Below are 23,877 nucleotides of genomic sequence, written 5' to 3' on the forward strand. Positions count from 1 at the left end.
CTCCAGCAATGTCTCTTTCCAGTAATCATGACTCGGTTACACAGCGTACTTCACAGGCCTTGTGGTCGGCAGTTTCATGTAGGAACTGTATACTAGAAAGAAAATAGTTCCTGAGTGAAACTGCTTAAGGTTAAGTGGATTATGTTGATCACCCGGGTCATAATTTCTGGAAAAAGACATTGCTGTTTTGTTTTTAAAATTTGAGCACCACAAGCAAAGTGCCATCTAATTCCATTATATTTGACATACACTAAAATAAATAAATAGCACTACAGTCAAGATTTTAAAAAAGGTGGGTTTTTTATTCTGGGGTGAACTGCCCCTTTAACCCTCTGGAGTCCATCCATTTATTGAAAATACACATGTTTAATTTACAGTAATGACTTTATATATGATATGTAGACAAGCTGAGAAAGCCAGTTGAAAGTGCAATCATAGCAGCTTTCACAGTGTGCCATTTATGTTGACAAATTTGAACCAAAATCTCCTGGATCTCAGAGTCAGAATTCTGACTTTATTCTCATACTTTAAAGTCTTAAGTTGTTTTGAGTAGCAGGGACAATTTCCTATAAAATAGGTTCGTTTTCTTTCCTGACTTAAAATGAAATATTTTGCATTTCTAGTGTGTTACCACTGAGTAAGGTATGGCTATGAAAATAAAAATAAAAATGTAAATATTTTCTATGCTTTGTATTATGTTGCAGCGTTTGTAGGTTCTCCATTATGGTGAGGAGAAGAATATCGTGCTACCATAAAGTGCAGCCCCCCCGTCAGTGATTTAGTGAGCTGTGGCACTGTGATATTGCATGCCTGCAGTAAAGAAAAGTTGACTTGAGGTCACACCGCCAGCAGTTGGCGCTTATAATTTAGCAGAACAGCACACATGCGCATCATGAAGCCTGAGCTGTCATCACATAGGGACACGTGAGGTAACCACACATGTAAAATTTCTTTAGTGGCGACAGCAAGGAATGCCAGTCCCACTCACAGCTGCGAATGAGCCCAAATAAGTTGTCTTTTCATGATATTTTAGAGTCAGTGCTGGTAGCAGTCTAAGTCTGCCTGAGGGGTTGCTCCAGTCCAGCACAGAAGTCTGCACCTTTAAGCCCGCAGAGTGCACCGAGTTCGTGTGTCCGTAAAGGCGCACGATATGACCGAACAGTGCTGACAGCCCATTTACCGCGCAGACTACAGTAGGACAGTGTACCTACAGTACAGTAACCTGGCGGTTCCTAGTCAAAAAAAAATGTCTGCGTCTTTAAAAAGAACTCTTTACCGAGTGGTGCATGATGTCAGGCTGCCTGCACTGTTCATGTGAGCGGCGTTCACTTCCTGCAAAGGGATAGAAGAGAGAGAAAGAGAGAGTGGGATAGAGAGATGGGGGACGAGCAGCAAAGATAGGACTGGACTGATAGAGTAGTGAGCCAGCGGACGAGGGGGAAACCGGGGCCTGCTTTTGTTTTGTTTTTCACACACCCCGCAAACTTTATCCGAGGAGAAAGCGTGCCACATCTGCGCCAGCTGACAGCCGCAGTTTATGGAATAGCGACATATATCGGGTAAATATATCCCCCTTCTGTCTTGGCTACATGTTTACACTGGCTGATTTGTGTGACGCATAGGTTTTACCATGCATTATTCCCTCGCTTCTCCTTCTTTATGGGTACAATAGACAGCTGTACACCCCGACAATCTGCTGACATTACAGCATGGCTGTTCATTTAGATAACACTGGCAGCTAAACTTAGTTAGCGAAACTTTCATGAAGTAATATCGCGAAATGTGAAGGTTTCACGCGGAGGATGATGAGGTGTACCACGCGCCACTTTAATCAGACTGATAATGTAGTTCTTAAGCACCCAGATATTATTATGGTTATTGTAGTATAATTATAATGTCGGGCAACACTTTTATTTTAACCACAGGAAATGTTGTTGGCATTAGTTTCGACACTATGAGTGGAGAAAGTGGCACGATATCATCGCTCTTGCGTCACGATGAAGCCCAAACAAAAAAAAATCTCCACCCATAATGCATCCATTGTATATATTGCGACAAGAATCAGTTGGAGTTTCTGGTGTTGTCAGGCCCTTTATTTCACAAGTGTGGGAGCCTAATGAGTATAATATGATCCAATACAGCTGGCTTTAAAACCCTCGACCTCAACCATAAGGATTTGTCTTCTATTTAAATTGTAAGTTTGAGATATTTCTTTAAATTATTTTTTTTATCTTTACAATCTTAACCTTGGAGCAACACTAACTTTTCTTGGTGAAAAAATACATGATTTAAGCTATAAAATGTTTAGGTTGAGAGGATTGTGAACCAATAAATTAAAACGTACAGAGTTAAGTAAGTTGAGTAAAGTCAGAGTGATTGCAATAGTAATGGATCACATTTTTAAAAGTTACAATCAAGTTTTATTATTCACGTTACTCCTGTGGTGTCAGGTCTGTCAGTTGTGGCTGTGTTTACCTTACATGAACCCTGCAGGAGTTTAAGGTATTACTTTAAAGTCGTTAAAATTGTGCTTTTGCAACACTAAACCTTTTATAGCAATGGAAAAAAATATGTTATGATATGGGCTATAAAATAATTGGGTTCTGAGGATTATGAATCAAAGTGGATCAAAATATTTAATTAATTGTGTTAATGAATAACAGCAAAGTCAGAGTGGGTGCAATATTAAGATTACAGTTACAAACAAGTTTTATTTATTCACTTTACAGCAGTGGCCTACTGTAGTGTCAAGCCTGTCAGTTGAGGTTCTGTTTACCTTACCTGAACCCTGCAGGAGTCATCTGACTATACATGCAATACCTCCCCCCTTTCTCCTGTGTGTGTGTGTGTGTGTGTGTGTGTGTGTGTGTGTGTGTGTGTGTGTGTGCGCACGCGCACGCGCGTGTGTGTGTGTGTGTGTGTGTGTGTGTGTGTGTGGCTAGCCGGCATGTACTGTAGCTTGTGGCAATTTTCTTCATTTCCTGTCACTTTCCTTCCCTCTCACATGCGCTATTTATCTCCATCACCCTGCTCTCGTTTCTATTCTTAAGCTTAAGTGTTTGTTCTCAAGATGACTATGAAAAACAAACATCCCAAATATTCGCAAATTATGGTCTACATCTTTTATTTTTGTCATGTGGTGACAAACCAGACAGTACGTGTGTGACTTACATGTGGCATCTTGGTCCCCGACAGGTGCCGCACAGGTTGGACGTTAAAACGACAGCTTGCCTTATAGAGTCATATGAATCATTTAGTGTGTAGTGTTCCTCACTATTTTGCAGTTGAATCCCACTTCGTGTTTTTGTGCCCATCTGTTTCTGCTTCTCCCATGTAGAAATATCTAAGGCAATGCAAAGGCAGCTTTTATCAAAGTAGTTTATGACATCCCTCCACCCCCAATACGGGGAAATCAGTTCGGGGTAGTGAGGGTTTATGCTGCCAAGTTTCTATCTTCAGTGTTTGACACAACATACATGGAAAATGTGGGACTTTTTGCTCTTTCTTTCTAAACGGAGGCCTTCCAACACCACTCGTCTTTGACTTGGACGTCTGCCAAAGGGTTGTGATGGCTCTCAACAGCTGTATTTGTCTGTGAATCGGTGAGTGTGTTAGCGTGTGTGTGTGTGTGTTTGCTCTGACCGTGTCCCGGGATGCCCTTCCTCCATAGGCCTCACATTATACAGCATTCCACAAGGGGGCCCGGGGCTGTGTGCAAGTGGGGAGTGTCAAGGAGAGAACGACAACACAGTTTCAAATATAACTGATGCGGATACTGACGGGGAAGGGTGAAACGGGGAGAAAGTACAAAGACAGTGAGAGTCTTGCCTCATTGACGGTCTTGCCTCATCTTTTGTTAGACCTGTAAATGAAGAGGAGTTGATGTTGCCTCAACATATGCAAAGATACACAGTAAAAAAAAATCAGGTTACAACCTCTATAAAATTCCTCTAGTGCTGTGTAACAGATACATGAAGGTGATTTCCTCTTAGACCGCAGATATTTGAGGACAACAATAACACACTTACAAGACATGTATTGATTCAAGCTACAGTTAAAACCTGTTTTCATTCCTCCCTCTGCTCTGTATGTATGCCCTCATACTTTGTACGTCCTATCTGTGCTGTATGTGTGTGCATACTCATGTGGGGAGTGTGTTTACGTGTGTTTGATTTTCCTTTCCTGAGACAGTAATGAGTCATTGCTGATGGTATGCGATACAGGGCACCAGTCATACATCATATTCTCAGAGGTTCTATGTAGCACAGAATGGCTGCTGCTGTGTTCAGGCTTGTTGGTTGCTGTTAATGGAACTAAAACTTGAACAGTTACTGTGAAGAAGTGTCTTTTTTATTAATGTCACCGCAGTAAAAAAATGTGAGTTGTGTTCTTTCTTAGAAGACGATCCAATTTTTATTTACATGTTCTGGACAAATCAGTTGGTCTGCCCTCCAGCAGGCAATAGTTTCTAATAAAGAGTTGTGAAAAAAATAAATTAGATAGAGATAAATTAGCATGGGGCATAATAATTGTCATGCCCTTAATTTTTGTTCATTTTTCTCGCAGGATGACTTGCATTTGTTATAAAAGCATGAATTCTGGACCCTTGATTCATATGTCACGTATATGTTTTTCCTTGATGTAGCAGCAATTACAGTCCACGGTTTGTCTTGTAGTTTCCCCTGTATTTCACAGCAACACCTAAATTATTCAGAGAGACAGAAAAGAAAAATAGGATAGATTCTCTTCTTAGTGTAGTGATGGGTCTGTCAGTGTGAGAGGAGTTCAGTATAAATTCCTGGTAAGTCTGTAAATCTGAGATGACTTTAATGTTCACTATCCAGAAGGTTTGAAAGATACAAACAGAGGAAGAGTATCCACTCAACTCTGTGTGTGGGTTTAAAGGGGGATAATAAATCTTTATCTCCTGAAATGCAGATGAATAGTAAACAAAGTTTGAGGCCCCGGTGACCTTGCCTTGTGCACATATTTTCGTATCAAAGCCAAAGTTAGGTCGGGAGTTGCATCAAATCAGTTGAATCTGCTAAATAGGTGAGTCTGGCTGCACTGTTGAAGAATAAATTAACTTAGATAAAATAAATTACATCCAAATGGCCAATGGCTCCCTGGCCTTCGAACTAATATTCAAGAGGCTGCTAAAATCAGTAACTGTGGAAAGCACTGTGTTGTGTCAGGATGGTGTTTGGGAAGAGAATGCCACTCTCGCGGGACTGCTTTTCCTTTCTGTCCATTTCATGTTAATGAGAAACATGGTGGTGTCTGGTGAGAAAAGAGGTGAATACTTGGATAGAACAAGAGTAGTACTTTAACACACATGCTCTTTGGTAGATTATGTTTACAGGAGATGCTTGGACTGATTCAGAAAAGATAGTGAATTTAACTTTATTGGTACATTTGGTAGTTAATTAGAGTTACATTGTTATTTCCTCTTAACAGAGTTCCCGTAGTAGAGCCATTAGCTCAGAGCGAGAGTGGTTCATGAACAACTTTAAACTTATTTTCAACTTCACTTGTTGACTCCATTCTTTTAGCTAGTGCTAGTGCTAAATCCAAGGACCTGCAGTTTCTTTTTTGGCAACCCTTTCTGTTCATCTATCTGCTGAAAACGTAAACAAACCAATTTCTGTTGGGTTTCGCACAATCACGATCTCAATTTAGTTGTCTATGCTCTAGCTCGCAATATCAACAAAAGTATGCATCCATCATTCAGATCCATTTCAAATTTGAATGGGTTCGTCCTTGGCCCATACTTCACCCTTCCACCAAGTTTCATGAAAATCAGGCAAGTAGTTTTTCTGTAATACACCTGACAGACAGATGGACAGAGAGACAAACGGACTGAGCTGAAAGCATGATCTCCTTGGCGGAGGTAAAATGTTTGTTCAAGAAGAGAGAAAATAATCAAAAAGCAGAGATCAGTCAGGCATAATCAATAATGTTGGCAAAGAAAGACTTGCTTTTATCCTGCATGACACCATTAGTTTGCATCCAAACCACTGTTTATGGCGTAAAAGGTGGTTGCCAAAGCCACAAAAGAGGGTTGGGCAGTTCTTAAAATGCTTTGCTCATTTAATATGTAATGTAACCGTTGTTTCTTGGAACTCACTACTATGTTTAGTCATTTCCTCCTTGTTGCAGCATCACTCGATGAAAACACAGATATGAGGATAAGATAAAAATATAAGGGAACATGTGGCTTTTCTTGTTTATTTATGCATCCTTGAAATTAGTTTCTTATTCCCCCATTGTTTGTAGTCCACACAAAATGTTAATATAGCTATTAATCTAAGGCCCTGCTAACATAACAACACAAGTATTGTTATATGTATTATTATTGTGATCTCCTTTGCACAAACACACAGGTACAGTCCATTTAAGTACATGCTGAAATACAGAAATGTGCAGAAAATAATGAGGGAGCAAATGAGAGAAAGAGAGGATCAGTAAAAGCCATTAGGAATCTTAAAATGTAACTGATTTGGGCTGCTTTGGCTCACTACGTGCTTTTCAGGAAGCCTTCCAAGAATTGAGACAATGAACAGTAAACATGGCATGTTCCTCAGAACAATTCCACATTAGATCTCAAAGATCACGTGTCTCTCTTTTTCTCAGAATCGGCTGCCCCCACACCACACTACGTTGCAGATAACTGTAGCAGCTAAATCTCATGTTCCCAGTGTATGTACAGTACTGTACTTACACTTGACAAGGAGCTCACACAACTGACAAATGTGGAGAATCTCCCTCTCTTTCTCTCTTTCTCTCTATCTCGCTCTCTCACTCTGTCTAAGAGATTTCTGGTAAGTGACATGTTTGGCCGTTGGCACAATGCCCAGCAAGATCACATGGCATGAATGTCGTGCCTGTGTTGTGTGAGTATGTGTGAGTGTGTGTGTGTCTGTGCATTTGTGCTTGACTAGAAAAAAGAAAAGAAAGGGAGCATGTGCACATTTGATTGTTCCAAGTATTTTCAGCATGAATAGGAGCACGTAGCCGTAGCAGAGAATTACAGAGTGCGGAGATGTATGACGAGGATGTGTTTCTGATACAGTCATGAGATTGCATTCTCAAACTAGACGGAAAATTAGATTTCGCACAATAATACTTCATAGTCAGAGCTGTTTCGCCTCATTTTATGGTATTTGTGGCATCAGCACATTAAAAATTCATAAAGGTTATGTAGCTTTATGGAGAGCTTATTTCACTTGTTATTGCAGTATGTACTAGGGGTGATTCTAAAAAGCTTAAAAGATTTTCAACTTGTTCATACTGACTGTAATCACCTCAGTATTACCTAGAACTTGATTTCCAGTTCTGAGAACCTTAGTTGAACTCCTTTTGTGTATTTAATATACAGCTCATGACCATACGGTCACTGGAATTTACTTAAATATCACTAAAGTGTCATTTTGTTTTTACTAAAATCAACTTTTTAACTCACCCCATGTGTGTGCAAGGCTTCACTGTAAATGAAGACAGTAGCCGGATACATTTTCTCAGATCTGTTGAGTTTCAGCGAGGGGACATTAGACTTACTGTGAAAGTCAAACCTATAATTCGGGGGATGACGCACACAGACATGCACAAACACACACACACACACACACACATACACGCACACACAAGTCCACAAACACATAAATAAACCCCACAGAATCATGCAGATACACACACTCACACACAGAAGTAGACAGGGAGAGAGAGAGGGAGCACTGTGGATGGCATTTATCCTCGCAGCCCACCTCAATTTTCCATGCTCTTTTGCTGTGTGCTGTGCATAATTAAATTACTTCAAACTTCAAGCCTCTCTCAAGACTCGTGCCAATAAACAAAGCTAATGCACTAATTAGTGCGTAAGGTAATAAGCGAGGAAAGCAAATAGGCTGACCCCTTCTCTGTGGCGATGACCTGTCCTGTATGTGCTCTTCATGTCCTAACAGCCTGGCAGAATGCTGCTAGGAGCCAGTGGAAAAAGACAGGAATCTGAGGCGGGTAGTTTTCACTACACAGCCCCCTCACCCTCCAACCCTTCCCATTTCCACAGCTTACATGCGTTAGCAATTACTGCTAAATCACAGCATTACCTACCTGGTCCTTTCATTACAGTTGTGTTCCCTGCAGAAGGTGAAAGCCACTTTAACTTAAAGTTGTGCCCTGACTTTAATTGGTTTGTATTTAAATGCTAAAAATATCATTTGTTTAGTACCATGTATGCTTTTTTTCCCCCAAAAAAACTTGAATGAGAACTTTGTTACCAGCCCTCCCGTAGAGAATGGTTCAAATCTTCTCATTTAACTTTCAGAAAGAAAGCAAATACGTATATTCCCCAAAATGTCAAACTATTTCTTCACATCTGGACGACATGCTTTTGTCCCAATTCAATACAATTACGCTACTTTTTTTGCTGATTCCATAAGTGCTGCGATTTTCAAGTATTGCTATTTATTTAGATTTTTTGTTTACTTTTTCAACATTGTAAAAAAAAAAAAAAAGTTAATCTTAAACAATAGCACAAAAAAAAGCCAACAAGAAAGCATCAAAAACTGCAGTTCCTCGAATGGCTACTTGAGGCTGGCTCCGAAAGCGAGTCATTTCCCATAGACCCCCATGTTAAAATCCAACTATACAGCCCAGTCCGCCATTTTCTTCTTTCTTTCTTGCTGCAGCTTTGTTTTTCTTGAATGTGAATCATTAATCTATCAAAATATCGTAAAACAAGTATTGCGATACTACGGTGAATTTTTCTTCCCAGCCCTAAATTTGTATATACATGAAAAACATTACTGGCTCCTTTGCTTCTTATTGTCAGTCCATCAGCAAATCAAAACGACCTGAACTTCATACATATTAATGTATGTTTTCATGATGTTATCTCCTGGAGGAGGACACTGCTAACTATAATACCTTTATGCAGGATCCTGCTCCAGCAAGCACTTAGAGTCATGTTGAGTGAGGATTACAGCTGTTCAGTTCCTGGAAACGCTATACATATCTGTGTAAGCACTCCTTTCTTCTGCCTGCGTGAGTGTGTTCATTTTGTGAAACGATCACATTTTAGCACTTCAGACGGTGATAAACAAGCTCTGTTCGCATAGGTCAGCCCAGGCCCCTCTTCACTGTTCCACCAGTGTGATGAGGTTAACCAAGGTGGCATGTTATTTGAGCACATGTATGCTAGCTTAGTCTGGTGCTGACTGGAAGATTCTTTGCTCACAGTAATGTGTGTATGGGAGGGGTTGGGCTGTGTGTGTGTGTGTGTGTGTGTGTGTGTATGCACTTAAAAATAAATGTGTATGTAATGCGGTGCACTTGAACAAACAAGTCTTTTATGTTACATTATAACACAAGACAGCATTATCATTTTTATCATGGGAAATGCTGCATGTCATGAGACATTCTTTTGATTCACCTACCCTGATCATATCAAACAACATTTCGTTCCCCCACTTTTTTTTTCTTCGTTTTGCATGCGAGAGGATGAATTAAAGCATTCTGTCTGCTCTAATTGAAAAATGTACATGGGGCACTCAGCCGATGTGGGCGCTGCTCTCTCTGTATGTCTTTGTGTGGGTGTGTGGGCGTGTGTTTGTGTATGCCTGTCTGTAGACAGTGGGGCACTGATGCTGAAAGATGTGTCCTCATTTTTGCACTGCACTGGGCTCCTCTGGCGGTCATGTTGGGCTGCTCTGATGTCACGCATGTGTCACTGCAAAACATTCAGCGCACAGACGACAGCGCAAAATGGCATGTTCATCCTCTCCATGTCTCCCCACTCTCTTCTTCTGTGTCACTCTCTTCCTGTCACTCTTTTACTCACAGAGACATATGTGCTGGAAACTTTAACATACAATTTGTCATTCAAGTTGAAAATAAAAAAAAGGTTTTGTCATTGTGGCATCACCTTAAACAATTTGTTTTTCATGCAGAGAGACATTTCATGAGGGGGGAAATAGCAGCGGCTATGCTGGAGAGGAATTAAACGCCTCTCTCACACTTAAAGGTGCCACAATCCAATCAGAGCTCAACCTCATTTTATGTTTTTCAAATTCCTCTCACCTTAGCTGCCCCTGTTTGATTGACACTCCTGCTGCAGCTGCTATCCACCATTTTTAATTGTTCTTAATCCACTTATGTAACATGTCACATTCTTCTAACACGTGAGTGCTTATAGACTTTGTCATTGAAATTGCAGTGCAGCAGGTAGAAACCTATAGAGCGGCACTGATATTTTCCCAAGGAGAGGTTTCTTTTTTTCCCAGGGTAAATCATAAAAGGCTAGAACTTGCAAAGCCCTTTATTCTAATGAATAGCGCTGTGCGTCGGCAACAAGGACAGCTCTTCTATCAGTTATATTTCCCCATTTTTAGTTGGATAGCAAGTTAGTTATTCTTTCTATTCTCTCAAGGTTTTCCACCCCCAAATCTCCATCATACAACGGATTAGTTTTCAGACAGTTTGGTTAATGATAAACGTTTTTTAGCGGCTTGGGTTTTCAAATCACTTTCACTAAACACTCAGTGACACATTTCAAACCATTTTATTTGTTCCTGTAATCGTCTTGAAACTCCCCCAGCAAAGTTATACTCTTTGAGGTTGAAATGCCCGGGAACCCCCCACCCGTCAGTAGAACCCATGAAGTTCCTTGGATGAGTCTAAAACAGCAAATCCAGCGTGCTTTGGCTTCTAGCTAGCATTTGAACTGGATGACTAAGAATCGTTATCAGACAAAAATCACAATCAACTGATGCAACAGTTGCAACAATGCATAAAGAAACATAGCAATGCTCCAGCCAAGGCAATGAAGAAGGAGAATGTAAGATAGCATTAGCAAGCATGGATGTAAACAATTTAAGATATGAATGTAAGAATTGTCTAAAGGAAGTGTACTCAGTAGGTGTATAAGGCTTCAAGGATATACACAATTTGTTATGATGAGTGTCATTAACCATTATATATTACATTACATTATATTTTTTTACATTCTTTTTTTTCCCAGTTGAATCTGATCTAATCTAAAGTTCCAGAAAATCAACTTTTAAATAGACCATTTTTTCCCACTTTTTTTTTTCTTTTTTTTTTTTTCTAAATCTGATGTTTCCAAAGTCAATCAGTAATGGTGTTAACTAATTGGGATCTCAATATTGATCAAAATATTGTGATTATGATCTACAAGATATATTAATATATATCCTACAATAGGAAAATTGTGTTATTGATACATCAAGACAAAACATAAATAAACATGACTCATGTTTTAATTTAATGTTCAACAGATCTCTCTAAAAAGACATACAGTATGTCATCTTTGTCCTACCCACTCCATTCACTTGGTATCTGTTTTCTGTATCATATTTGTGCGCTTTCATTTCATAGTGATTCATCCTATTTCCTCCATTTTTCACTGTCTTGTGCACCATGAAAATCAAATCATGTTTGGAACAAATGCATACTGAGTGTCACCACTGATACACATACACCCGCAAACATACAGACCTCCTGTGAAATCTAACCTAATTTTAGTCCTTGTGTGACAGTCAGTGACACTCAGCAGGCCATCTCATGGCCCTTGTTGTCCCCAGATGAAGGTCATGGTAAGAAGGATATCAATGGGGCTTTAGGGGCCTGTGCTTTTCAAACAAAGTGCAAGCAACTGCACAAATCTGCTGTGTTTTAGCATACTTCAGTATCAGATGTCTTGCGGCCAGGAGCGCTAGCACAGCAGCAGCACACCTTCTCTGTAATTGTACTTGCAAGAATAAATTATCAAGGAGCTCTTAAGGCATGCATCAGCTACTGCAAATTAGCTCCTTCTGAAACCTGTACACTCCCTGCCATGGTACAATCACAGTTTAGAAATGAGGGCGCTCATTTGAGATGCCACAAAAGCTTCTCCCGAGAGTAAACCCGATGTCCTTGTCAAAGCAGATTCACAAGGCAGGAGTTCAACACCCCGACTGTGATGCCAAGGGCAAACCATACTTGTTTGACTCCACTTTTCTGTAGAAGAACAGTTCTGTTCTCATACAGCTAACTTTGTGCTGGGGCATAGTGATACACACACACACACCCACACCCACACATATATATATATATATATATATATATATAAATAAAATAAAATAAACAGCTAAATTACCATCAGCGTATGTTCAGTATTTAGTCAGTTGCTATACATATATATATATATACATACATATATATATATATATATATATATATATATATATATATATATATGTATGTATATATATATATATATATATATATATATATATATACAGTAGAGCCTAACCAATTTATTGATTGTTGGCCGAAGCCAATATTGGCCTATCACAGACATATTTGTATCTATTGGTATTGGGCATATGTGTTGTCAGATATTCGCTGATATAAAAACTTTTTTCTTTAATAGAACATTATGATTCGTTATACAAATGGCTAGCAACTGACTAAATACTGAACATACGCTGATGGTAATTTAGCTGTTTATTTTATTTTTATTTATTCTTTATTTAACAGGGCTAGCAACTGACAAATACAGAACCATATGCTGATGGTTATTTAGCCATTTAAAAAAAAAACTTTATTATTCATTTAAATGGTCTGCAACTGACAGGGCAAGCAAATGACAAATACTGAACATACACTGATGTTTATTTAGCTATTTATTTCATTTTTTTTTTTTTTACTTGTTTTCTCAGTGTTCTACGGAGCCCCCCAGAGCCCCTCCGTCATTATATTGTCCATCAGGCTTTCAAAGCTCACTTCCTCACCACAGTAACCCGATTCCAATTTACATCAAATGGATCAACAGATAATAAAGAGAGCTATTACAAAATAAAAGGCTTAAATATTGTACAAACTGAATAAAAGGAATTGAAAAGGTGTGTATTGAAAATAAAGGGTGTGGGAAGTCCACAGTGAGTTCATGAACACATCAGAAGTCGTTTGGTGTTTATTAGATGAATTTCCAGTGAGTTATTAAAAATAGAAAAGAAAGACGTTGCACTTTTGCGACGGTCCCTAAGCACTCTGGCTGCCGTTGGGCACTACGACGTATATTCGGCCCAGTTACTTTAATCTTTCGCCAGACTCGCTGATTTTGGGGAGTTGATCAAGCCTGTGAAATGTCAGTCTTAGTTTTCTGTACAAAATAAAACCATCCTGGGGGAAATTGGTGCGGTTTTCGTGACGCTATTCCAGTTAGAAAGCCGGAAAATAGGCGAATATCGCTCCTCCATTGCTCCTCTTCTTTCGTCAGTATCTCAGGATCTCGCAAAAGTATCTCGGGATCTCGCAAAAGTATCTCGGGATCTCGCAAAACTATCTCGGGATCTCGCAAAACTATCTCGGGATCTCGCAAAAGTCCGTCCTTTTTTTTTTTTCACCCATCATTTTTTTTTTTTTTCACCCATCTTTTTTTTTCCCCCCCGTGTCCCCTGGGGGGCTCCGTAGTGTTCTTTTCTGTATTAATTTACAAAAAACAGCCTTCTGAGTACATTTGCATAGTCAAATTGGTGCAAAACTGGAGCACAAGTAAAAGTCTATTTTCATTCCAGCTCAAGAATTCACTGGTTCCAGTAGTGGTAATCTGTGAATTTCCCCTTCTAAAATTGTTATTGGTCTTAAAAATCCCAAAGCAGTTCGACTCTAATATGTCTCATACATATTTTTATAGATTGTTCCAATCACACTGTCCAAAAACCAGCAGCCAAACTGTGTTATGGCAATAATTACACCATTTGGATTATGCATTCTGATCTTTGCAAGTGCAAGCAAAGCTGGAGTGAACCCTAGAGGCACTGTTTCGCTCACACAAAACACAAAATAGATAATAATTTTCATACAGTCCCTAACTTTGCAATTAAACTGTAATAAAATATATGCAACGTATACCAGAATTGACACAAGTATCAGTTTGCTCTCCGTTGACGTTTTATTTTCAAGTAAAACAGGGAAAGGTGGGGGTTGAGGGGGGTGTGGATCTGCCTGAGCCTATCTGAAGCTCTGAAAGTCTGAAACTTTGTTGGCAGAAGATAAGTGCGCTCCAGCATGAAATTAAGGCCTTTAGGCTCATGGAAAATGTACAGTTCTGTGTTACGCTTTAAACATCCACCAGTCACATGGCAGCTAGGAGCTGATGCCAATGTAAAGCATTTATTAGTAAGGAGCCGTCCCAAAAAAGAGACATCACATGGCAGTCATGGTGCAGCATACTGTATCATTGTGTAAGTTCACAAATGCTCAATCGTTCTACTGATGCCTCCTGAATCATTTCTCTCTCTTCCCTCCTTTTTATCTTGCGTAGCTTCCTTTTTAGTTGGAAATTGGGTGGGTGTGGGGGGATTTTCAGTCTTGTGTCAGTGTTTGTTCTAAATATCTCAGTCTTGCGTGAGTCCTGGGCCTGAGTTTCCCCGCTGCTCTAACGTCACACTCATGTGTTGCTATAAACTGGAACGACCTGCTGGCCCCCATGGTTCTGCAATATGAGCTCAGTATTACTGAAAAATCCAACTGTCTTTCTCCTGAAACACTTTCCTCTGTTATTCTCATGTTATGCTGGGAAGCCTCTTTGGTGGTGCTGACATTTTGGAGTCAGTAATGTGGAGGTGGAATCTCTTTTGATTAGAACAAAGTGTCAGTTTGTTGATATCACTTGGCTTCGTCTGTTGCCTTGCTTTAAACAAGCAGACACCAAATGCAAGTGTTTAAAATGAAATTACACCATATACCAATATATCTATACCAATATATCTCTCTAACTTTTGAATGGGAAAAGTATTGATACACCCAATTTATCCCCATTGTTTTAGATTTTTTCTTCTTTTTCCAGCATTTTGTATTTTTGTTGCCTCATCCAGGACTCTTTTCCTCTATCACTCCGCTTGATTTCCCTATCGCTATCCAACTCTCTTCTCCCTGTGACTGTGCTTTGTCAACTTCTCTCTTGTTCTTTTCTATTTGCATCTTTCACACACACGCACACACACACACGCACACACACACTCCCTCTCTCTGTCCTCTCTCCCTTTGTTCGTCTATCTCCTCTATTCCACCCCTCCTTTTCCACCTCTCTCAATTTAATCTCCCCTTATGTACCTTTCAATTTTCCTCCCTTCTCTATCTCTTCAACTCTATGCCCGAAAGCCATCATGTATATTCAAGTGTGTGTGTGTGTGTATGTGTGTATGTGTGTGTGTGTGTGTGTGTGTGTGTGTGTGTGTGTGTGTCAGAGTGTGTGTGTGTCAGAGTGTGTGTGTGTGTGTGTGTGTGTGTGTGTGGGCGTGCACACAGCAGTCCTGATGTCCTAGTCGCCGGAGTTCGGTATGATGTAGTAGCCGCTGCTACTGTTTGTTTGTTTACCTCCCACAGCCACTTGGAGTTCATTAGCAATGCCTTTGCCTCGGGAGGATCATGCACACACACACACACTTACAAATGCACATACACACACGGACATGCTCTTCCTCTGTCTTCTTTTCCCACTGTCTGGTTTTCTCACACACACATAACCGTGACTACAAGCTAAACTGACAGGTAGCTCACCTGTACAGGAGTTTTCTGTCACAACTTAGTGTTTGATAAAGTCCCCAACCACTGTGAAATGTCAGAGTTTTATGTGCAGTGTGACGCCTGCTGCAGTGCTTCATCCACAAAGCTGCTGCAATTTTGTGTATTTGTGTGTGACTGTGTGCATGTTCGTATTTATTATACACCCCTGCATAAGAAAATGTATTGATGGACGTTATTGTCCTCTTTGCACAAATGACAGTTGAGTCTTAGACTGTTTGATTTCATGGAAAATAAACAGTCCACTCATTATAGTAGAAGTAGGCAATAATATAGCATGTAACAGGACTCTGGAATAAACCAATTTATCAAATTGCTGAATCAATTAGTTTCTTCTGAATCCGAGACAATAAATGAAAATTTAATTGAATTACATAGGCTGTGTTTATAAATCCAATATGACACTCTACACTAACACAAGAGCGTTTTCGTTTGAAAAGAAAGTGAGTATTCTGTTTCTATATGAGTCAACGAACATGTTATGATAAAACATTCACTGCGCCAAGGATTTACGAGACAGATTCACGAAACGTATAGTTTGTGCTCTCTGGTGCTCTGAGAATATATATATTATTTATATATATCTTCATATATGGTGCATCCACGTCATTACTTTTAACCACTTTAAGTGCCAGAAACAAGCTGTGAAAACAAACCTGAGATCGTATCCCATTTTAGGTTGATACGGCTAACTTGTTAGCATGCATTTGCCGATTTAAATATCCTGCAACATATTAATCTTGAGTCGTGTTTCTGGACAACTCCCCAAAAGCATGGAGATATTATAAAACTGGGGATAGTGCTGTTGCTCTGGCTCGTAGCACTTTTTTTTCCCCAGTGGCAACTCATGGTATTGCAGCAAAAAAAATCCCCCTACAGACAAAAATAGAACACTGTCTTTCTTTAATGTGTTTTTAATTCATGGAGGTTTTATATTTATAAACATTTCCACAAGCAAAAGAAAAAAGTGATAAAAAAAAAAATCTGTGACATCATCACAATGTAAAGTCTGTGGGTCGAGCCGAAACTCCAGGGGCCAGTGAGCTGCAGTATAGGTTATAAACCCCGCCCCCTCCATATATAACCTTTCTGTCAATATAGGTAGTTCTTTCAGTTGGTGCACGTTCCAGTGTTCATTTTTATTTCTGATAAGTTAGATTTTGTTTAATGCTATAGAAAAGGGGGAGTGGCATCATGATTGACAGCTGTGATTAATGTATGGGTGGGACCTCGATACAGAGTCTAAAACAGCGAAGACTCCAAAGGCTCCAAATGACATCACCAGTGCAAGATGGCAGAGCCCGTATGTGGGATATTTTGGCTTCGTATTTGTACAGTGAGAGTGAGTGGAGACGTGTCGTCCATCTTTATACAGTTTACAGTTTGTCACTTTGAGCTATCCCTTTAATATTATACATATAATCCATATCATAAAAATATTGATTATAGCTGCTTTAAATGTCAACCTAGATTCATGGTAATGTGACATACAAAACAGAAGTTCAAGAAATCAATCAGCTCACAGTTCACTCCAAAAGTCACAAAAACTGAGTGTTCATACTGTATTAATCAGGACAAATGAGTCAGCACAATACATTAATCATGAGGCACTGATGTATAAAAAGAATACTTATTGTTACATGTAATATTATATAACTAATTGTGACACAAGTTTTAGGTGGGATTGTATAAATTTCCGCCTGACTTTACATTCAAATAATCTTTTTTCATGCTGCCACAGACAGCATTGTACCATTAGTTAAACCTGAAATTCAGCCTCTTTTTTTTCTCTCCTACTCAGACCAATACTTACATTATTGTTGCATATTGAGTGAATACAAGTGGAAAGATACCAGACAATATTCAGCCCACAACAAATCATTTCATAGTTGTCTGTTTGTTACATAACTGCATGAATCATAGGGAGATTTTTTTTTCTCTTTTTTTTTTAAGAAAAGATGATTTTGATCCCGACTATGTGCAGACAACTTCACCCAGCGGGGTCTATACACAGAGAATGATGTTGCATTGTAAGCAGTGATAAGCAGCCTCTCTCACTCTTTCTCTCTCTCTCTCTCGACATCCCATAATGATACTCAGACAGACTCAGGCAGACACCCGCTCGGTCCCGATTGGTAGAACTGTTGCCAGGGAGCGTTGCCGTCTCAACGTGGATAGAATCTGTTGTCTGGTACACTTTAGACATGAGAACAACTGCAGGATCTGAATATTTATAACGAGGGGACTGTTCATATTGAGATTGTATAGAGGCAACATAAGCAAGAGAGGAAGGCGCTGTTCCTGCTCGGCTCACTTCAAAAATTCCTTTAATTTGCTTTTAATCGCTGATTGCTCTACTTTAAATCAGATTTTAATGAACATAATCGCTTATCTCTATTTGTCTTTTTAAACGTATATTTAGTTTAGTTAGTTTTTTCTGCATCTTGAATAAAAGTTAGTGCGTCACCAACTTCAACATTCAACTTACTCGAACTGTTCTATAAAGTGCTAAAAGGCAAATGCATGAATCATAATTGTGTATGACTTTTATGGTCTTGTGTTTGAATGTTACCCTATTGTCATTTGGTAGATAGCTACAGTGTAACTAGTAATTAATTCTTTGTGCATGTGTGTGTGTGTGTGCGTGTGTGTGTGCATGTGTGCCATCTGGCGAATCGTTTCATTTCTTCATATTATTCAAATATGCCTGGACCTGCTGCTACAGTTAATAACACTGTGCGTAGGTATGAATCCTTGATTAAAATGGATGTAACACATTCCAACAAAGCAGACAACAGCAATCAGAACAGTATTCAGATCTCATATCTGTCCTCTCAAACTACACGCACACACACACACACACACGCATGCCTGACATACAGTGCCAAAAGTCACGGACGGGTATATAGCGATGATTATAAAAACACGCCTTGGTATGTGAGAAACTTTGACATGGAAATGCAAACACACAGAAAGAAATGAGGACACAGCAGCAGAGAGGCACACACACACATATATATAAAAACTCATCAGCCAAACAAGTTGAGGGAGTTCATTCCTTGTATATATATTTTCATCACGGATGTGCAAAGTCTATATTTAATGCATGCAGAAGGAGGCTGCAATTTCCGTGTGAATGTTTGCCTTTACGTGCGTGAATGTGTGTCCTCACGATGTACATGTACATGTGTATTTGTTTCAAAATCATTCGTGCATACATTTACATGATCATGCGGCTGTGTGTCTGTGTATATGTGCAGTGTGGCACACCGCCGTCCTGTCTGCCTGACTCAACATATTCTCTGTTCACTCTCCTTTGCTCTTTCTCTCCCCCCCTCCCTCTTCCTCTTTTTCCCTCGCTCCCCTCCTCCTCTTCTCCTCTCCTCTCCCCTCTCCTCCCTCCCTCTCCCCCTCCCTCTGCCCGGCTGGCACGTACATGCATGTCTGTAGACTCTGTACTGTGCTTGCTGCCGTGGCACGCGCCAACCTCACTGCAATGCAGCCCTGTGTGCATTAATTGGCAGAGAGACAGTGGGTATGTGGTATGCAGGGCGGGAAGGATAGAGAAAAGGGAGCGTTGAGAAGCAAGAGGCGATGTAAGGACACAATAGTGACAATAACTGATGGACAGACCGACCGACAAGCAGTCTGGCAGGTTCACAGAGGGACAGACAGACAAACAAACAGAATGTGTATTGCTGAGTGTGCACAGGGAGATTACCTGACTGTGTGTTGGCTTGTGTGTAAGAGAACAGTGGAAGCGTATATATGTCTGTTTGCATTTAGTGTGTTTGCGGATTTGTGTCTCCTGCGTTTCACTGTGCTTTTTGTGTGTGCTCACTCATGTGTGCCTATATGTGCCGTGCAGATATCACACTGCTGGGGCAAAGCTCTCTAAACCAAAGTCTGACTCACTGTATTCAACGCTTTGTGATATCCTCCCTTTCATATTTCCGCTGTGACTGAAGAGTAAAAGTTTGCTCAGTTTAGCACAACTTTCTCCACTTGAGGTTTCTTTTGGCAAAAAAAAATGAAGCGCAGTGTCTGGATACTTTCTGGGGACACACTCAGATATAAAAATGCTCTGCATCAGCCTTTTTAAAAAAATGTCTTACAGATTGTGTGTTGCAAGGTGAAGAGATAAAATTTTGAAATCACTTGCTGAAATGTTTACTGTCTCGACGTCCCTTTGACCAAAATGTGGCGCAGAGGTCAGAGTGCTTCCTCCATTGTGTTCTTGCATGCAACAATTACACATAACATGTGTGTGTGTGTGTGGACACACATACTGTACAAATGCACTTACTCATCTGTCACAGCAATTGTGCATTCTTGTCCTCCCACACACATTTTTCTGGAACTTCTCCTGCCTGTTAGCTCTTTTATTTTTCCTCCCCTGTCACAGGCTGCGACATCTGGCTCCTGTCCTCCCTTATCCACATCCGAAGCAACATTTAGGGAGGCCTTTCCACGCGCCGGTCAAAAAAAATAAAAGAAATGTAACAACAGAAAAATGTCACCTGAATAAGCTGAGCCAGCAAAGAGGAGGCGTGAATTAATCATTTAATTTACCAATTCATGTAGAAATACAAAATAGTCTTGCGTGAAGACAGAACTTCTCTCCGTTCGTGTGTAGGTGTTTGGCAGCGAGGTCCTCGCATGATTCAGAGAAAACACACAACACTTGCTCAGAAAAGTAAAACCTCTTTTTTTAACTATTGTCCTCCAAAGATTGTAAGGTAATGGGAAATACCTTGAAATGACAGATTCTGTTTTTGATGAACCTTTTTTAATTCGACAATTGGAAGGATTAGAGGATTACTGCATCGCGTACATTGAAGCTTCCAGTTTACCGAGACGTGACGCATTCTCTCCAGACTTGCGTCAAACAGGGATTTCAGAAGTTTCAATGTTTTAATTAATTAATTGTGTCTATGACCTCTGCAAGCTTTTCTCATTTCTCTTTTGTCTTAGTCATCCCCCCTCTCTTTCTGTTAGACCATATAGGCATCTGTGTCCAGGGGCAAGTGGCAGAAGTTGCTTCAACCTAATTGTCTTTCTCTACTCGTACTGTCCTCAAATGACTTTCTCTCTGTCTCAACTCTCCCCTCCCCTCCCTCCTTTGCTTCTCTCTAGCTCTGCCCAGTCTCTGTCTCCGTCTGTAACTGTAGCCTGTGTTTTTCTCTCCCTCCCACTCCCTGCGACGTATAGATACTGCATTGATCAGACACACGCGCGCAGACACATGCACACACACGCACACACTGAGCCTCCCACTCCTTTCATCATTGATTCGCTCTGCTCTGCTCGGCTCTGCTCTGCTTCTCTCTCTTTCTCTCACTCTCTCTCTCTCTCTCTCCCCCCCATTCTCTTTCTCCCTCTCTCTTTCTCTCTCTCTCTCTCTACAGCGGCACTTGTTGAATTCAACCCTTGGAGAATAGAGAGAGGGGAGAGAAACAGAGAGAGATAATGACAGGGAGGCAGAGGGAGGCTTTGAGACAACGCTGGAACAGACAGTGAGCAGAGAGAATGGGGCTTTGGAGGATATAGAGATAGAAGACAGACAGAGGAAAAGTCAGTCAGACAGCAGAAAGAATCATCTTTAAGACTGACACTTTAAGTGAAAGAGAGACCCGACCAGACGGAGTACATCAGAGTGCTCTCCTTCCATCTCTAACTACTCCTCTTCTGTCCTGGTCCTGACTGCTGCTGCTGCTGCTGCTGGTGTGTTAGTGTGTGCCAAGACTCCATGGTGTGTTTTAACCAGAAGACTGGCTTACACAGGTCAGAACTGTCTGGGATAACAGTGAGCGCTTTTTTCTGCATTTGTGCATGTGTGCAAGACTGTTTAGCAAGGGGGGAAAGTCGTGTGCTGCTTTCTCCAGGTGAGTGCTTGCGTGCCAGAGTACACAGTCATTTCCCTATGCAGCCTGTACTGTATGTGTGTGTGTGTTTAGGCGTGCACACTTTTATGTAAGTACGCCAGAGTGCATGCCTGTCTGTATGGAGTGCATGAAGTGGGAGAGAGAGCAAGAGTGTGTGTGCGTGTGTGTGTGTGTTTGTGTGTGTGTGAGTGAGTGTGTGTGTGTGTGTGTGTGTGTGTGTGTGTGTGAGAGAGAGAGAGAGAGAGGCGGTGACATTTTTTTTCTTCAGTTTGTATTCCTGGAAACTGTTCTGCAGCATTGCTTAATAATGAAACCAGCGCGTATATGTATGTGTGTGTATGTGGGTGGGTTGGTGGGGGAGAAAAAACAATGACACAAGGTTCAGGGAAGGTGCAAATATGCCTGGAATATGTTACTGAAAAGGAGAAAGGGGAGCTATAAAAGTTAATGTGAGATCTGTCCGTACGGCATCTTGAGTTGTTTGGTTTTGTAGCCGGAGTTTAAAAAGAGGACAAATGCTGACAGTATATAGAGTCAGCAAAATCAAGGACTATCTCTAAATTCTGATGGAAAAAACTGTGTGGTGTTTCCTCCTTCTGAAAAGTTGTTAAGGCTGATTTACTGGTCGTCAAAGTCCATACTTGATGCATTAAGTGCAGTGCATGGAACTAGTCCAAGGTTCTCGGAATTCTAGCCATTCAAAACAACATAGCCTAAAGGTATTTCACAACATCCTTATGTACAGTAGGCACGGCATTGTATTGTTTTTTATATGTGGACTGACTTGACTCCTCCTTTCTCTCTCCTGCCTTCTCTCTCACCCACTATCTCAGCATATCCATCTCTCTTTCACACACCTCTCACTTCTCCCTCAACTGTATTCATTTTCTCACTTCATCTCAACTCTATTTTCATTCTTGCTCTTTCTTTCCCTTTAAGATTCTCTCAATTTTCTCTCCTTGCCGCTCTATCTCTCCCTCCCTCTGGCATGTCTTTTCATCTTTCACGCATTGTCTTTGCACTCCGTCTTTCTTTTTTCTAATGTATTCTACATACCTTCTTTTTTTTTTTTTTTTTTTTACAGATGTCTCTCTCCGTGGCGGAGTCTGCAGTAAATATCTGAAACCCCATCTTCCTCTTCCTCTGCGGCCAACATGTCCCAGCTGCTCCATGTGGAGATCCCGAACTTTGGAGCCACAGTTCTGGGCTCCCTTAATGAGCAGCGCCTGCTGGGACACTACTGCGATGTATCCATTGTGGTCAAAGGTCAGCTAGTAGGAAATCTGGAGATTTTATCTTAGTTGCAGAACTTTTATTTCAAGATATTTACGCAGTCGGCTATCTCAGGTGCAGGTGCATTGAAATAAATAACTTGAGTCTTGAGAAAAGAAGATCCCTACTCGGCATTATAATTACAGTTGTTCTGAAACCAGTATCGAAAAAGCCCCAGATACAGCCTGAAATGCTTGATTGGGTATCAGTGAGCATGCGAGTCTATGCACCGATCTAATATCATGTGTATATATAATTTACACAGGAAAAACAACAAAACGTGTCACTCCCTACCCAATTTGTACATCCTGCCTGATCAGTATAGCACATGTGCAAAGAAAGAAGCAAGATGGCTCACTCGTCAAGTACTTCTATTATCAATTTTGAACGCAGCAATTGTTTATTCTGGAGCTGATAATGGAAGTATCAAGCAGGTACAGATCAGTCAGCCCGCGTTTGCATTAAGTGACACATGCCTGATATGCCATCCTGCCCGATTAATCCTGCACATGTGCAACTCTGAACAGGTGAAAAAGAAAGTGGGTTTTAAGTTGCTGTTGCTCTCCTGTTTTATACTGTTACTGTACTATTATTGGACAAAATTGTGGCTGTACTTTAACAGTTTATTTAAGGAATCATTATTTATTCAGAAATGTATTTATTTATAATCTTTTTCAGTTATGACTGACTGTCATAATAAAATATGTAATAAAATACATTTGTGCATGATTTTTTAAAAAATGAACCCGGGCCAGGCCATACAACAATGAAAGCAATAAGAGCCCAAACAATATATCGATTAGCCAGTTTTACTGGCAGATATCGGCCTAGCACAGATATAATGGTATCGGCATAAATGTTATATAAATAATAAAAGTATATAAAAAGTAAATATATAAATTACTAGCTAGTGTAATTTATCAATGGTGTCATCGCATATTTCATCACAAAGAGTAAGCAGCACAGAATGAGACAAAAAATTGCTCGAAGTGATGTTAACCCTATAGTGTCATTCAACACAGGCGACAAAAGTTTAAAGTTGCCATAGCAAAATATGGATGGCTATATTGGCGAATATATCCGTATCGGCCCACAGAAAATAGTATCAGTCAGGTTCTAGTAGCAATCA

General features: G+C 40.3%; 1 protein-coding gene across 5 annotated transcripts in view; it reads left to right on the forward strand.

The window, feature by feature from the left end:
* The first annotated feature begins 1,012 nt into the window (after positions 1-1,012).
* The window catches only part of LOC131992283 (nucleus accumbens-associated protein 2), a 33,345-nt gene continuing 10,480 nt past the window's right edge, over positions 1,013-23,877 (forward strand). The window contains exons 1-2 of one of the 5 annotated variants that reach the window (XM_059357802.1): positions 1,013-1,559; positions 22,561-22,742. In XM_059357802.1, coding sequence (XP_059213785.1) covers positions 22,631-22,742 — 112 coding nt within the window. In that variant the 5' untranslated portion in view covers positions 1,013-1,559; positions 22,561-22,630. Of the gene's footprint in view, positions 1,560-2,083; positions 2,195-21,127; positions 21,477-22,560; positions 22,743-23,877 lie in introns of those variants that run through there. The other 4 variants (XM_059357806.1, XM_059357803.1, XM_059357807.1 and 1 more) reach the window with 4 other exon arrangements.

The sequence above is a fragment of the Centropristis striata genome, chromosome 19 (genome assembly GCF_030273125.1).
Source record: "Centropristis striata isolate RG_2023a ecotype Rhode Island chromosome 19, C.striata_1.0, whole genome shotgun sequence".
In the NCBI taxonomy this organism is placed as follows: Eukaryota; Metazoa; Chordata; class Actinopteri; order Perciformes; family Serranidae; genus Centropristis; species Centropristis striata.